This window comes from Brassica oleracea, chromosome C7 (genome assembly GCF_000695525.1).
Source record: "Brassica oleracea var. oleracea cultivar TO1000 chromosome C7, BOL, whole genome shotgun sequence".
NCBI classification, from domain to species: domain Eukaryota; kingdom Viridiplantae; phylum Streptophyta; class Magnoliopsida; order Brassicales; family Brassicaceae; genus Brassica; species Brassica oleracea.
Window position 1 is genome coordinate 6163658 of NC_027754.1, and position 14677 is coordinate 6178334.

Genomic DNA, 14677 nt, shown 5'->3' on the forward strand with positions numbered 1-14677 from the left:
TTTTCAGAGTCCAACACAATTTATCGACTAGTGAATGGGCGGTCAAGCTCAGTACATACAATATGAGCCCCTGAAGCTGACCTAGTGTCAAATCTCAGGTACTGGCCGACTTTTGTGGAAATACCACCAGAGCTTGAGAGAAACTTAGCGCATCCCACTGCAAAGTGGAACTTACAAGTTGACGAGTATCCTCACATAGATTATATGGAGTTGGTATATATCTTCAATATCCCAACAAAGAGTTATTCGAGCAGTCCCTTCGCATGGGTTTTGCCGCTTCTAACAATGAAGCCGAGTACGAAGCATTCATCATCGGGTCATGATTGGCCACATCAATAAGAGAGCAACACGCATTCAAACATATTGTAATGTGTAACTTGTAGTTTAGCCAATATAGTGGCAACTACTATAGATGAATATGTAAATAAGGGACTTAAGTGTAATTAACTTTCTAAGTACCTAGATACTCTGATGTATATATACTCCTATCACGTTAATAAAAATAGACAAGCTTCTAAACCTATATGGTATCAGAACCACCTTTTTAATCAAAACACTTCAACGCCGCCTTCTCAATTTTTTTTTTCTCCCAAAATGTCAACCTCCCCTTTTTCAACCAACGAACAAGTTATTCTCGATAACCAGACCCTCTTCAGCGTTAACATGACTAATGTCACTAAGTTAACAAGCAGCAATCATCTCATGTGGAGCAAACAAGTTCATGCTCTCTTTGATGCCTATGAACTTGCTGGCTATCTTGATGGATCCCTCGTTGTTCCTGCACCCACCATCACCACTGAAGACACGACAATGGTGAATCAGGAACACACACGCTGGAAACGCCAAGACAAGTTGGTGTACAGCGCCTTGCTTGGCTCGATCTCACCTAACATTCAACCGCTCCTGTCTCGTGCCACAACCGCAAGTCAGATCTGGGACACACTAGCCTCAACGTACGCGAAGCCGAGCAGAGCACATGTCAAACAAGTGCGTCAACAACTTAAGGAATGGAAGAAGGAGACCAAATCAGTTGATGACTACTTTCAAGGACTCACCACCAGATTCGATCAGTTGGCCATTCTGGGCAAGCCTCTAGAGCATGAGGATCAAGTGGAATTTATTCTCGAAGGTCTACCAGAAGATTACAAACCAATTGTTGATCAGATCGAGAACAAAGACACACCACCATCATTGACTGCCTTACATAAAGTCCTATATGTACCCAATATCCATAAAAAACCTTATATCTGTATACCGATTATGCAACTCTAACCAAGTCTCTGTTGAATTTTTCCCGGCGCATTTTCAGGTGAAGGATCTCAGCACGGGGGTCCCATTACTCCAAGGACGGACTAAAGACGAGCTTTATGAATGGCCTGTCAACCCAAACACTATCCAAGCTTTCTTTGCTTCTTCTTCTCCTAAAACCAGTTCTATTTCTTGGCATGCCCGATTGGGGCACCCCTCTGTTTCTGTGTTGAACTCTGTTGTTTCGAAATATCAATTACCAGTTTCTTTTACTTCAGACAAACATTCTCCTTGCACTCATTGTCTCATAAACAAAAGCCACAAACATCCCTTCTCTACCTCTACCCTAAAAACAACCCGACCATTACAAATAATCTACTCCGATGTATGGAGCTCTCCCATTCTCTCATCTGAAAACCACAAGTATTACCTCATTTTAATAGATCACTTCACCCGCTACACTTGGCTGTATCCATTGCAGCGCAAATCTCAAGTTCGCGAAACTTTCATTGCTTACAAGGCGCTTGTGGAGAAACAATTTCAGACACAAATCACCACTCTTTACTCGGACAATGGAGGCGAATACATTGCCCTTCGCACGTTCCTCACAGAGCACGGCATCAGCCATCTCACCACACCCCCACATACTCCAGAACATAACGGACTTGCCGAAAGTAAACACAGACATGTCGTTGAAACAGGCATGACACTACTTTCTCAAGCGTCTGTTCCGAAGAAATATTGGCCCTACGCATTCGCCGCAGCTACGTATCTCATTAACAGACTACCTACACCGGTTCTATCCATGGAGACTCCATATCAAAAGCTGTTCCAGTGACAACCGAACTACAACAACCTCAAGATCTTTGGATGCCTATGTTTTCCTTGGCTCCGGCCCTACAATTCCCATAAGCTCGACGACAAGTCAAAACGATGTGTCTTCCTTGGATACTCATTAACTCAAAGTGCCTATCTATGCCTAGAAGACGATACTAACCGGCTGTATGTCTCAAGGCATGTCCAGTTCGACGAAACTTCCTTCCCATTCAAGAAAACCCAACCATCAAAACTTTCATCTCAAACATCAGAATCGGAAACCTCTTTGATCCCGATCGTCACCCCTCTTCCTCATAAAGCTCCGTCTCCGTCACAACCCACTCCCATGGCGCCCCTGAGCTCGGACCTTCACATGTCAACACCTCCGGTGGCGACATCATCGCAATCTGCATCGGCGAATTCATCGGGGACTCCTCCACCGTCAAACCAAAACTCAGGTGTTTTAATTCCTAACTCTATTTCTCAAATTCCTGGCCCAATTGAACCTGACCCTAGTTCGACATGCCCATTACCACAAAACCCATTATCACAAAACCAAATACCAATTACTATAAATGTCCAACCAGCCCAACAAACCCAAAACGTAAACCAAATATCTATGACCAATCCAATTTCACCCCCACCAGCAAACACGTCATCGTCTTCCCAACCTGAAACACAACCTTCGCAACCCGTTCTTCCTGTATTAAACCCGAAAATGACCACAAGATCACAAAACAATATCCGCAAACCAAATAAAAAATACACCTTCTCTGTCCAAGCCAAACCCAAAAACAAATCCGAACCAACAACCATACACCAGGCCCTGCGAGATTCGAGATGGAGAGCTTCCTGTAATGAGGAATTCAATGCCCATATTAAAAATCGAACATGGGACTTGGTTCCACCTCCTCCAAATCAAAATATAGTCTCATGTTGTTGGCTTTTTACCACTAAATATTTTGCTGATGGTACAGAGGAACGGCCAAAGTCGCGACTTGTAGCCCGAGGTTTCACACAACAATACGGAGTGGATTTTGCGGAAACATTCAGTCCAGTGATCAAAACTACAACACTGAGAACTGTTCTTGGAATTTCCGTCACCAAAAACTGGTCTCTTCGTCAACTAGACGTTCACCATGCGTTTCTTCAAGCACGGCTGTCTGATAAAGTATACATGACACAACCACCAGGTTTCGTCGACAAAGATCGCCCTAACTACGTCTGTCGACTCAATAAGGCTATCTATGGCCTTAAACAGTCGCCTCGTGCTTGGTACAAGGAGCTCAAACAATATCTACTATCTCTTGGGTTTCAGAACTCGATGGCAGACACATCCCTTTTTGTTCTGCGATTACAAAACCATATTGTCTATCTCCTTGTTTACGTTGATGATATAATCGTTACAGGAAGCAGTGACATTATGATCAACAATATCATCAATTCGCTTGGTCAGCGGTTCTCAATTAAAGACATCGGCAAGCTTCACTACTTTCTTGGCATAGAAGTCACCCGCACACAGCAAGGCTTACATTTGATGCAACGGAAATACACAGTCGACCTCCTCACCAAGACCAACATGCTCGACGCAAAGCCAGTCCTCACTCCCTTAGCCACTTCGCCAAAGCTAACATTACATACAGGAGCTCCGTTACAAGACGCAACCGAGTATCGTACTGTGATTGGAAGCCTTCAATATCTGGCTTTCACACGCCCAGATATAGCGTATGCAGTCAATCGCCTTTCTCAGTTCATGCATAGACCAACGGAGAATCATTGGGCTGCTACAAAAAGAGTGCTTCGCTACCTCGCTGGTACTATCTCTCATGGGATTCTCTTAAAACGCCACAACCCTCTGTCCTTACATGTCTATTCCGATGCGGATTGGGCTGGCGACACTGATGATTTTGTCTCCACCAATGCCTATGTTATCTACTTGGGCAGCCATCCTATCTCGTGGTCATCAAAGAAACAAAAGGGAGTTGCTAGGTCATCTACAGAAGCGGAATACAGATCAGTCGCAAACACTGCATCCGAAGTCAGATGGGTATGTTCATTACTTTCTGATCTTGGAATTCAAATACCTGCCAAGCCTGTCATCTACTGCGACAACATTGGAGCAACATATCTCTGCGCCAATCCCGTTTTTCACTCGAGGATGAAACATGTTGCTTTGGATTATCACTTCATACGGGAACAGATAGAATCTGGCCAGCTTCGGGTAACACATGTTTCTACAAAGGATCAACTGGCTGATGCCCTGACAAAACCCCTGCCAAGAACACCTTTCCTGGATGCAACTAACAAGCTTGGAGTTGTCAAGGCCCCTCCAGCTTGCGGGAGCGTATAGATGAATATGTAAATAAGGGACTTAAGTGTAATTAACTTTCTAAGTACCCTAGATACTCTGATGTATATATACTCCTATCACGTTAATAATAATAGACAAGCTTCTAAACCTATAACTACGAAGCTAAAAGTGAACAAATGGATTACGTTAAAGTTAGTCAAGATATGGCCAAGGAATTTGATTTCTTTGAGGAGACAATGCAACAGCATATACTCTTGCATTATTGACATCAATTTCCTACGAGACGTTGAAAAGAATAACGCCATTGGAAAAAAGTCGATAAAACTAGTATCACTCTCGCATCACAGGTCTGCCTCGTTACCATCTGTGTAGACAGTGAAACCCAACAAATACGGAATGTGGCTACATAGAAGTGTACTTCAACAACACAAATTGATGAATTTGTATATTAGAAAAAGAAGAAGAAGAAATTGTTTTTTTTTTGGCATGGAACATGCGAGACAATAAGCCTATTACTAATAAGGTTGTGGTTGTGTTGATGAAGTTGGCACTGTTTTAATTTGTTAACAAGTCAGATTTGTGTCTTGTGTGAAACTGTGAATCCAAGGTTTGCAAGATAAGTCTATCTACAGAGTTAAAAGGAAAATATGTCAATGAAGGAGAGTTTTTGTTGGTGCCACCACGTCTTTGAGCCTGTCTTTGTAGTTCCAATCAACTTGGAAGAGCCACCGACAGATATCATTCATAGGTAGCTTAAAAAGAGGGATGAGCTGTTGTTACCTTGAAAGGTCCATTCTATCTTTGATTATGTATAGTTATAATTTTCTAAACTTCTCTTTACGTCTCTTAATAATTAATATAACTTTTACGTAAGTGTTAACGTGTTAATGACTTAATGTAAACACTAAACAAATGAAGGACTGACAAAGTCTTTACCTTTGGCTTTGGGTCAAGTTGTGTTCTTTGAATAGAAAATTCACCAATTTTGGTCAACACACAAAGGAGATGATAATTTTCTAGTCTCCGTTTCAGATCTGCTGCCCTTCCCGACATCCGCGGAATTTCTTCACAAAAAAAATCGTTGTCTGGAATTCCCTTTCCGAACCGGTTCCTCCGTCTGAATCCTCGGCGAAGAGAAATGACTCTTCCGGCGGTAGAAAATGACGGTGGCTCTGTTTTTCCGGCGGTCTCTATCGGAAACAAGCGGAATAAGTATCAGAGAATGGACTCCGACGCAGAGGGAACTCGTGAGGATAATCATCGCAGCAGATCCAGAAAATACGTTATGGCCTGCGCCTTCTTTGCGTCCTTGAACAACGTTCTTCTCGGATACGGTTAGTCTCAACCGTCTAATGAATAGAGACGTTCTCCTCTGTTTTTTTTTTTCTTTTTAATTGTTTTGCTTACAAGAAACGGTGTCCGTCCTCTCTGTTTTTGGTATTTTGATGACCAGATGTTGGTGTAATGAGCGGTGCGGTGTTGTTCATACAGCAGGATCTCAACATAACCGAAGTGCAGACGGAAGTCCTCATCGGCAGCCTCAGCATCATCTCTCTCTTCGGCAGCTTAGCCGGCGGCAGAACCTCTGACTCCATCGGCAGGAAATGGACCATGGCCTTGGCTGCTCTTGTCTTCCAGACCGGCGCTGCCGTCATGGCGGTTGCTCCTTCCTTCGAGGTTCTCATGATCGGAAGAACTTTTGCTGGGATTGGTATCGGACTCGGCGTCATGATTGCTCCTGTCTACATCGCGGAGATATCTCCCACGGTGGCTAGAGGCTTCCTTACTTCGTTCCCTGAGATCTTTATCAACTTAGGGATCTTGCTCGGCTATGTCTCCAACTACGCCTTCTCGGGGCTCTCCGTGCATATCAGCTGGAGGATCATGCTTGCTGTTGGTATCCTTCCTTCGGTCTTTATAGGATTTGCGCTTTGCGTGATCCCTGAATCGCCTAGGTGGCTGGTGCTGAAGGGTCAAGTGGACAGAGCACGAGAGGTGCTCATGAAGACGAACGAGAGAGATGATGAAGCTGAAGAGCGGCTTGCTGAGATACAACTGGCGGCTGCGAAGACAGGAGGCGGAGAGGAGAGACCCGTGTGGCGTGAGCTTCTTAGCCCATCTCCTGCTGTAAGAAAAATGCTCATCGTTGGATTTGGGATACAGTGTTTCCAGCAGATCACAGGTATCGACGCCACAGTCTACTATAGCCCAGAGATTCTGAAAGAGGCAGGGATACAAGACGAGACCAAGCTGCTCGCTGCAACTGTTGCTGTCGGGATTACGAAAACGTTGTTCATACTCATCGCCACCTTCATGATCGATAGCGTTGGAAGGAAACCGCTGCTTTACGTGAGCACAATTGGAATGACTCTGTGTCTCTTTAGTCTAAGCTTCACTCTCACGTTTCTCGGCCAAGGAACGCTTGGCATAGCCTTGGCGCTTCTTTTTGTTTGCGGGAATGTTGCTTTCTTCTCTATTGGGATGGGCCCTGTCTGCTGGGTCTTGACGTCGGAGATCTTCCCGTTACGGCTAAGAGCGCAGGCATCAGCGCTTGGAGCTGTCGGGAACAGGGTCTGCAGCGGTCTGGTGGCCATGTCTTTCCTTTCGGTGTCACGCGCCATCACTGTCGGAGGAACGTTCTTTGTATTCTCCCTTGTGTCTGCGCTCTCGGTTGTCTTTGTGTACATGCTAGTCCCGGAGACGAGTGGGAAGTCGCTGGAGCAAATAGAGTTGATGTTTCAGGGTGGGATGGAAATGAAAGGCGCTGAAGTTGAGCTTGGAGATGCTGAGCGTCTTGTGCGCAAGGATCAAGAGTTTTGAATGTTGAGGGCAGAATTGGACATGTTAAACCAGAAGAGGCAGAAGAGAAGAGATACTTTGTTGTGTTCGGTTCATGTTTTAGATCCAATGAAAGTAAGACAGATTTTGCAAGTGCGTTTGATGGGTGGTGTATACATATTCCAGGAAGACAAGTGCTCTGTATTTTTTTCCCTTGTTTCATGAAGAAACCATGTAATACTCAGAGACAATACAGAAAGTTCGAACCTTTGTTGTCACTTCTTGTTTCAGACCCTCGGTCTTAACATTCATATAGTTTTAATGTTTAAACAGTTTCCAGACATAACTCCGCTTAGTTTCACTACCAAACAACAACACAGCATATTGCTTTTTCTGAAACACTCTGCCCTTGTGTCTTCTCTATTACTAAGGGTCTCGAAGTAAAAAAATAAGAATATGGAGACGTTATCGATCTAAAAGTTAAAGCTCGTAACCTAAGGAACAGATAGGCCAACCCTCCAACGCCTTCAACCAAGGAATAAGGACTATCACAAACGCCGCGGCCGCATATAAAAATGACATCCCTACCAATCAATCTCATATACTCTGAACAAGTACTTCAAGTCTTCAACAAGACCAGGATCCAGGGCAGTACTTGGATTGACATGACCACTTCCATAATCAAAAGGAGTGGGTTTAACAAGCTTTACCGTCTCTGAATATTACTGTGCCTGAACGTTGTCTTGGTAGTTGTTATGAAGATCTCTAATTAAATCAACGAATGCATTTTTCATGGAATTAGCAGTGAGAACAACTACACAATTAGAAAAAGAAAAAGAAAAAGGAGAGCTTCATAAGCTTTGTTACGGTTTAGCCATCACAATGAAATAGAAGAGCGTCTCCAGTTTCCGGTTCAACAGTCTCGGTTTGTTACGGTAAGGAAAAAGCTTCAAAGTTCAAACATTTCTCCTCGACGATGCAATCAGACTGCCGACAACAATGAAGCCACCGGAATCTCAATTACTAAAGACCCTTTCATCAATCCTCACATCGGAGAAAACCCATATCCTCGAAACCCTAAACCCTTACATCCCTCAGATCACTCAGCCTCTCCTCCTCTCTCTCTTCTCCTCTCCTTCACTCGCCAAGCGACCCGAAACTCTCCTCTCTCTCTTCCACTGGGCTAAAACCTCGACCCCCGACGCATTCCCATCGGACTCCCCTCTCCCCCTTCTCTCCGTCGTCCGTTCCCTCATCTCCCACCACAAATTCGCCGACGCCAAGTCCCTTCTCGTCTCCCACATCCAAACCTCCTCCGATGGACCGCTCTCTCTCTCCAACTCCCTCCTCCACCCGAATCTCCACCTCTCTCCTCCTCCCTCTAAAGCCCTCCTCGACGTTTCCCTCGGCGCTTACCTTCAAGCCGGGAAGCCTCACGTGGCGTTACAGATCTTCCAGAAGATGGTTCGTCTGAAGCTGAAACCAAACCCTCTCACTTGCAACACTCTTCTCATCGGCTTGGTCAGGTACCCTTCAAGCTTCTCTCTCGCAAACGCTAGACAAGTGTTTGACGACATGGTTAAACTCGGTGTCTCGCTAAATGCGAAGACTTTCAATGTGTTGATTCATGGGTATTGCTTAGAAGGGAAGCTCGAAGAAGCTGTAGCAATGGTTGAGAGGATGGTTAGTGAGTTCAGTGTGCAGCCTGATAACGTTACCTACAATACGATTTTGAAAGCCATGTCTAAGAAGGGGCGTTTGAATGATGTTAAGGAGCTGTTGTTGGATATGAAGAAGAACGGCTTGGTGCCTAATAAGGATACTTACAATAATCTAGTCTATGGTTACTGTAAATTAGGTTCGTTGAAGGAAGCGTTTCAGATTGTGGAGCTGATGCAGCAAACCAACATGTTACCCGATCTTCGCACTTATAACATGTTGATGAATGGGCTGTGCAATGAGGGAAGTATCAAGGAAGCTCTTGAGCTGGTGGATGAGATGAAGGGGTTGAAGTTACTGCCTGATGTGGTTACTTACAACACGTTGATTGATGGGTGCTTTGAGTTGGGGAGGAGTTTGGAAGCTAAGAAGTTGATGGAGCAAATGGTGAATCTTGGAGTTAAACCGAACCAAGTGACTCATAACATATCTCTTAAGTGGCTTTGCAAAGAAGAGAAGATGGAAGAGGTTATTAGAATGGTTAAGGAATTGGTGGAAGTGCATGGGTTTTCTCCTGATAGAGTTACTTATCATACATTGATTAAAGGGTATTTGAAAGCAGGAGACTTGAATGGTGCACTTGAGATGATGCGTGAGATGGGGCAGAAGGGGATTAAGATGAATACCATTACACTTAACACCATTCTTGATGCTTTGTGCAAAGAGAGGAAACTTGATGAAGCTCACAATTTGCTGGATAGTGCTCGCAAGAGAGGGTACATTGTTGACGAGGTTAGTTACGGCACGTTAATCACAGGCTACTTCAGGGAAGAAAAGGTTGAGAAGGCTTTGGAGGTGTGGGAAGAGATGAAGAAGATAAAGATCATCCCTACCGTGAGCACGTTTAACTCTTTAATTGGAGGTCTCTGTCACAATGGGAAAACTGAGCTAGCTATGGAGAAGTTCGATGAGCTTGCTAAGAGCGGTTTGCTTCCTGATGACACTACTTTCAACTCGATCATCCTCGGATACTGCAAAGAAGGACGTGTTGAGAAAGCGTTCGAGTTTTATAATGAAAGCGTCAGACACTCTTTCAAGACTGATAGCTACACGTGTAACATTCTTCTCAATGGTCTTTGTAAGGAGGGAATGACAGAAAAGGCTCTCAATTTCTTCAACTCGCTTATCGAGGAGAGAGAGGTCGATACGGTTACGTACAACACGATGATCTCCGGTTTCTGCAAGGACAGGAAGGTGAAAGAAGCGTTTGATCTTTTATCAGAAATGGAGGAGAAAAAACTAGAGCCTGATCGGTTTACATACAACAGTATTGTCACTGCACTTATGGAAGATGGTAAGCTGAGTGAAGCAGAAGAATTGTTGGAGAAAGTTTCTGTAAAGTTTGGATCGGCGAAACAGAGTTTGCAGGGAGAGACGCATGAAAATGCTGAATCGAAGGAGGAAGTTAATAACACTGAGGGTATTGCATACTCTGATGTTATAAATGAACTTTATAGTAGAGGAAGATCAAAGGGGGTTACTATAGACGTTACATAGAGTGAAAGCAAAACTCTTTTTTTTTTGTGTGGGTTCTCTGGCTAAATGTATTCCTGTTTAGTTTTGTATCAGTTTACGAGTCACTATCAATTTTGTATCATCTATTGCTCGATACTTCTGAAACATTTTTTTTTTAATGTTTTTGGTGGGATATCAAATTCTACAAACACTCTCTGAGGTAAGTAGATGCGTTTTCTGATCGTCATTTACTTCAGTGTTGGAGATATCATTTTCTTATTAGCTCTCGCCATGATTTAGTTCAGTGTTTGTGCAAGAGGCAAATACTCGTTTGACTCCATACGTTTTGGGATAATAATCTGACTTTTTCTTGTTCATTAAACCTTATAAAATTCTTGGGATCAGTTTATACATGTTAGGGAAAAAGATGGAGACATACTCATTTCAAAGCTAACCAAGAAACAGACTAAATCAGAGCCCCATCCGCGGGCCAAGCAGCACCCTGCAGCGGGTGGTATGGATCAAAATCTGCTTTGCTAAAAAGCTTCCTCAGCTCAGCATAGGTTCATATGTGTGTTCAAGTAAATCTTGATCTTGTCATCTGATGTTATTGAAATAAATGATCGGACAGTGATGGTGAGCAACGCTCATGAAATGTAGTGTAATCACATAAGAGTAAGAATGTAAGATCGATTACCATACAAGAACATAAATGAGATTTCTCGATTGGCAAACCCACACCCACTAGTAGGATTACATTTAACATTCAGACAAAAATGTAACTAAAACATTAAGATAGGACCGAAACGAATTAAGTGTTAATTTGGACTTGTGAATTGGCTTTTGATGCTTTGCTACTCGCTTCGTCGGACGTTAACATGTGCTCTATCAAATTCTCACTACCTAACAATTGAACTCTTTGTCGAAAAAAAAAAACAATTGAACTCTGTCTAGCTATATTTTTTTTTATCTTTGTTGTTTTCAACACCAAAAAGTACTCAAAATTGACATAAAAGACAAAAACCATAAAGAAAGAAAGTATTGAAAAAGTTGCATTAGTTCAAAAAAAAAAAAAGCTGCATTAGTTAAAAAAAAAAAGCTGCATTAGTTCAACAAAAAAAGTTGCATTAGTTTAGAAAAAAAACACCAAAGATCCTGCTTCTTCGTCGTCTTCTAATAAGAAAGCTTTTTCACTATATAGCAACGTCTCTTCCTCTGCCACAAATACCTCAACCCATGCGACATAAACCACAGCCACCGACAAAACGATCGCCGACATGAAGACCATGACTATAAGGGTAAGTTTCCTTTTCATCATCAGATTCCTCGTTATTATCATCACCAGTGCTCTCCATTAAACGAGTCTTGGCATCCAATGTAGTTTTTTTCTTACAAGGTTCCTTATCAGAAGATGATTCATCATCAGACGAATTGCTCTTTGTCTCGGCTTTAAGAGAACCAGTTTTACCAGCGGTAGAAACTTCATTGTTCGGACTGATCAATTCAATCAACAAATCCATCCTTTCTTCGATCTTTTGAAGACGATCAGCCAATCCTTCTATCATCTCCTTCGTATCAGACGGTTCCTTCTCATTCACGTTTTTCTTATTTTTCTCCAAATTATCTACCATGCCTCTCATAACTTTCTTCAAAGGCTTCGTGGCCTCGTTCACAGCAATGATAGAATATGAATAATATTCCTCTTAATATTCTTTGCAGTAGTTAAGCTACGAATGTATATAGGGAGATCCCTTAATTCTTGGAACTGATTGATTGTACTATATATTAAAAGATGAACTAGATTCTGATCCGCTCTGCGCGGGATTATTTATATTGATATTATTATTTATATTTATATTTATATTTATAATATATGTGTTAAATTAAAATTTTATGATTTGATGATATTTTATAACTTTATTTTGCTTCCCAATTATATTTTTGGTTTTCGGTTCGGTTCGGTTGTGTTGTGATCCGTGGTTTCCGGTTTATTTGTGCGGTTATCTTTTTCATTTTTATATTTTTTTACTTTGATTGATATTAATTATTTTAATATTTTTTGAATATTTTTGGTGTTATATATTGTGTATTATAGTATTCTTGTGTTGTTCAATACTATTAATATATAATAGTTTATGCTTTTTTTACTTTGTTATTTGTTACTAATCCACCATCTAATCCACGATTATTAATTTTTATCTATTTATAAAATTTTATAATTTATATCAATGAATTTTTTTTTGTTTATTATTAAAGAAGTTTGTACAAATGATATTGATTTTTCATGATATAATCACATAGGCCACAAACATATATCATAGTACAGTGTATATACATCTTAGGACCTATGATTATCTAAAATTTGTTTGCAGGCTTAATATCCTATTACAGAAACCCAGGGTCGGTCCTAGGCCGAAGTCCATAAAGCTAGGGCTTTAGACGCCACAAATAATAGATATTTTTGGGACGCCAAATTTTGTGAAGTTCACTTTAGTCTAGTGGTCTTAATAAACTTACAGTGCTCTGCTTCAGGTAAAAGGTTGGAGATACCCACCCACGTAACGTTTTTTCTTTTCCTAATTTTTCCTCCTCTAATAAATAAGATCTATTAAAGATTTATGTTATGAACCAGATTGTAGATGACTCATAACCAAGAGATTATGATTTGTAATCTTTTCATTTATCTATGACGGTGTAATCTCCTATATAAGGAACCTCTATGTTATGAATAAAGATAGACTTTTCCATTACTTTCACAACACGTTATCAGCACAATTGATAAAACCTTAATTTCGAATTCAAACCCTAAACCTTAATTTGCGTATTCCTAAAATCGGATTGCTTGATTTCATCTTGCTAATATCAGCCTTGAAACTGATAAATATCAGCCTTGAAACTGATTAATAAAATTGATAGAATCAGCCTTCAAACTGATTGTTTTGGTTTTTCATGATTGAAACCCTATTTTTGGTTCGAAACCCTAAATTGTGTAATGCTTGAATCCGTTTGATTATTGATCCAATTGCTAGTCTTGATAAAACCTAATTGAATCTGATTGTTAGTCTAGTTAAATCTCATACCTGAAACTGATTGATTAATTACCTTGATTGAATGTTTTAATATTACCATTGCATATATAGAATCCGATTGCTAAGATTGAGTTCAACATATCTACTTGGCCGTGTGGCCAGTTTGCATCATATATCATCCTGACCAACATGTTTATGTTATGCGCATGATCTGATTATTATCACCTTTGCATGATCTGATTGTTTTAAATTGAGGTTCCATAATTCTACTCATGTACATATAGAATCAGTATGCTAGGTTTGCATTATAACCATATGGCCGCATGAAAACATATAGAAATTTCTTGTTTGGTCGATACCCTTGTTTGATAAATCTGTGTGACTTATCATGCATCATATATCACTTTAGCCGTGTGGCCTTATTGCATTATATCACCTTTGGTCGTGTGGCTTGTTTGCTTATTAGAAATGTATTGACTTGATAGCATGTCTTGTTTATGGCCGTATGTTAAATATTTTATGAGATCTAAAATTGATTGATATATGATTTGAGATGTCGAAAATCAACTTGGATTTTACTGCCCTAAATCTCTCATGAGATAATTATTTGAAATGAGCACTGGATACTGAGTTTATCATAAAGTCAAAGGACTTGGTGAATGAATCACAAAAGGCGATAATGCCAAATGAGAAAGATTGATACCGGGCAATATTAATTATTAGTCATCATATTATTAAGAGTCTCAAAGATCATTATCTGACTATAGAGAATCCTCTAGACCTTTGGAAAGAGTTAAAAATCGAGATATGATCACCAAAGAAAGGTGATCTTACCAAAAGCTCGGTTTGATTGGACGAATCTGAGGATCCAAGACTATAAGTCTATGGACGAATATAACTCTGCACTGTTTAAGATTGTTTCTAAAATGAAACTGTGTGGTGAAAGTATTACGGAACAGGATATGCTTGAGAAAACATTTTCCACTTTCCATGCAAGTAGAATGATAGACCACACGGCCATGGCCGTGGAGGGTGGAAAGGACTTGGCCATAGCCACTATAACACATTTGGCCGTGGGAATCACTATGGCAGAGGCCGTGGGTATCAAGCCAATTTGAGCCATGGTCAAGGCAGTGGCCATGGTATATCCTTTAAACCACAAAGCTCGACCAAATCAGTGTGCCATAGATGTGGAGTGGGGAACCATTGGGCTAAGACATGAAGGACTCCCAAAGAGAGTCTGAAAGGGAAGAATCCTGAAACCCACTTGGTCTATAAAGATGGTGAAAATAATTTTGAACATGATCAAGATGATCTTATG

General features: G+C 41.2%; 2 protein-coding genes across 2 annotated transcripts; both read left to right on the plus strand.

Annotated features, from left to right (window-relative positions):
* The first annotated feature begins 5265 nt into the window (after positions 1-5265).
* Positions 5266-7431, plus strand: LOC106301148 (probable polyol transporter 4). The gene is made up of 2 exons (XM_013737478.1): positions 5266-5709; positions 5829-7431. The coding sequence occupies exons 1-2, from the start codon at positions 5514-5516 to the stop codon at positions 7193-7195; spliced, it is 1563 nt and encodes a 520-aa protein (XP_013592932.1). The 5' UTR covers positions 5266-5513; the 3' UTR covers positions 7196-7431.
* Positions 7432-8071: 640 nt separating this feature from the next.
* LOC106301193 (pentatricopeptide repeat-containing protein At2g16880) lies at positions 8072-10504 on the plus strand. Its single transcript, XM_013737539.1, has one exon. It carries the CDS (start codon positions 8153-8155, stop codon positions 10367-10369), a length of 2217 nt encoding a protein of 738 aa, XP_013592993.1. The 5' UTR covers positions 8072-8152; the 3' UTR covers positions 10370-10504.
* The last annotated feature ends 4173 nt before the right edge of the window (positions 10505-14677 follow it).

Coding starts and splice junctions, on each gene's coding strand:
- LOC106301148 (XM_013737478.1), top strand. CDS start 5,514: ATGACTCTTCCGGCGGTAGAAAATGACGGTGGCTCTGTTTTTCCGGCG. Junction 5,710..5,828: donor CAACGTTCTTCTCGGATACG/GTTAGTCTCAAC, acceptor TTTGATGACCAG/ATGTTGGTGTAATGAGCGGT.
- LOC106301193 (XM_013737539.1), top strand. CDS start 8,153: ATGAAGCCACCGGAATCTCAATTACTAAAGACCCTTTCATCAATCCTC.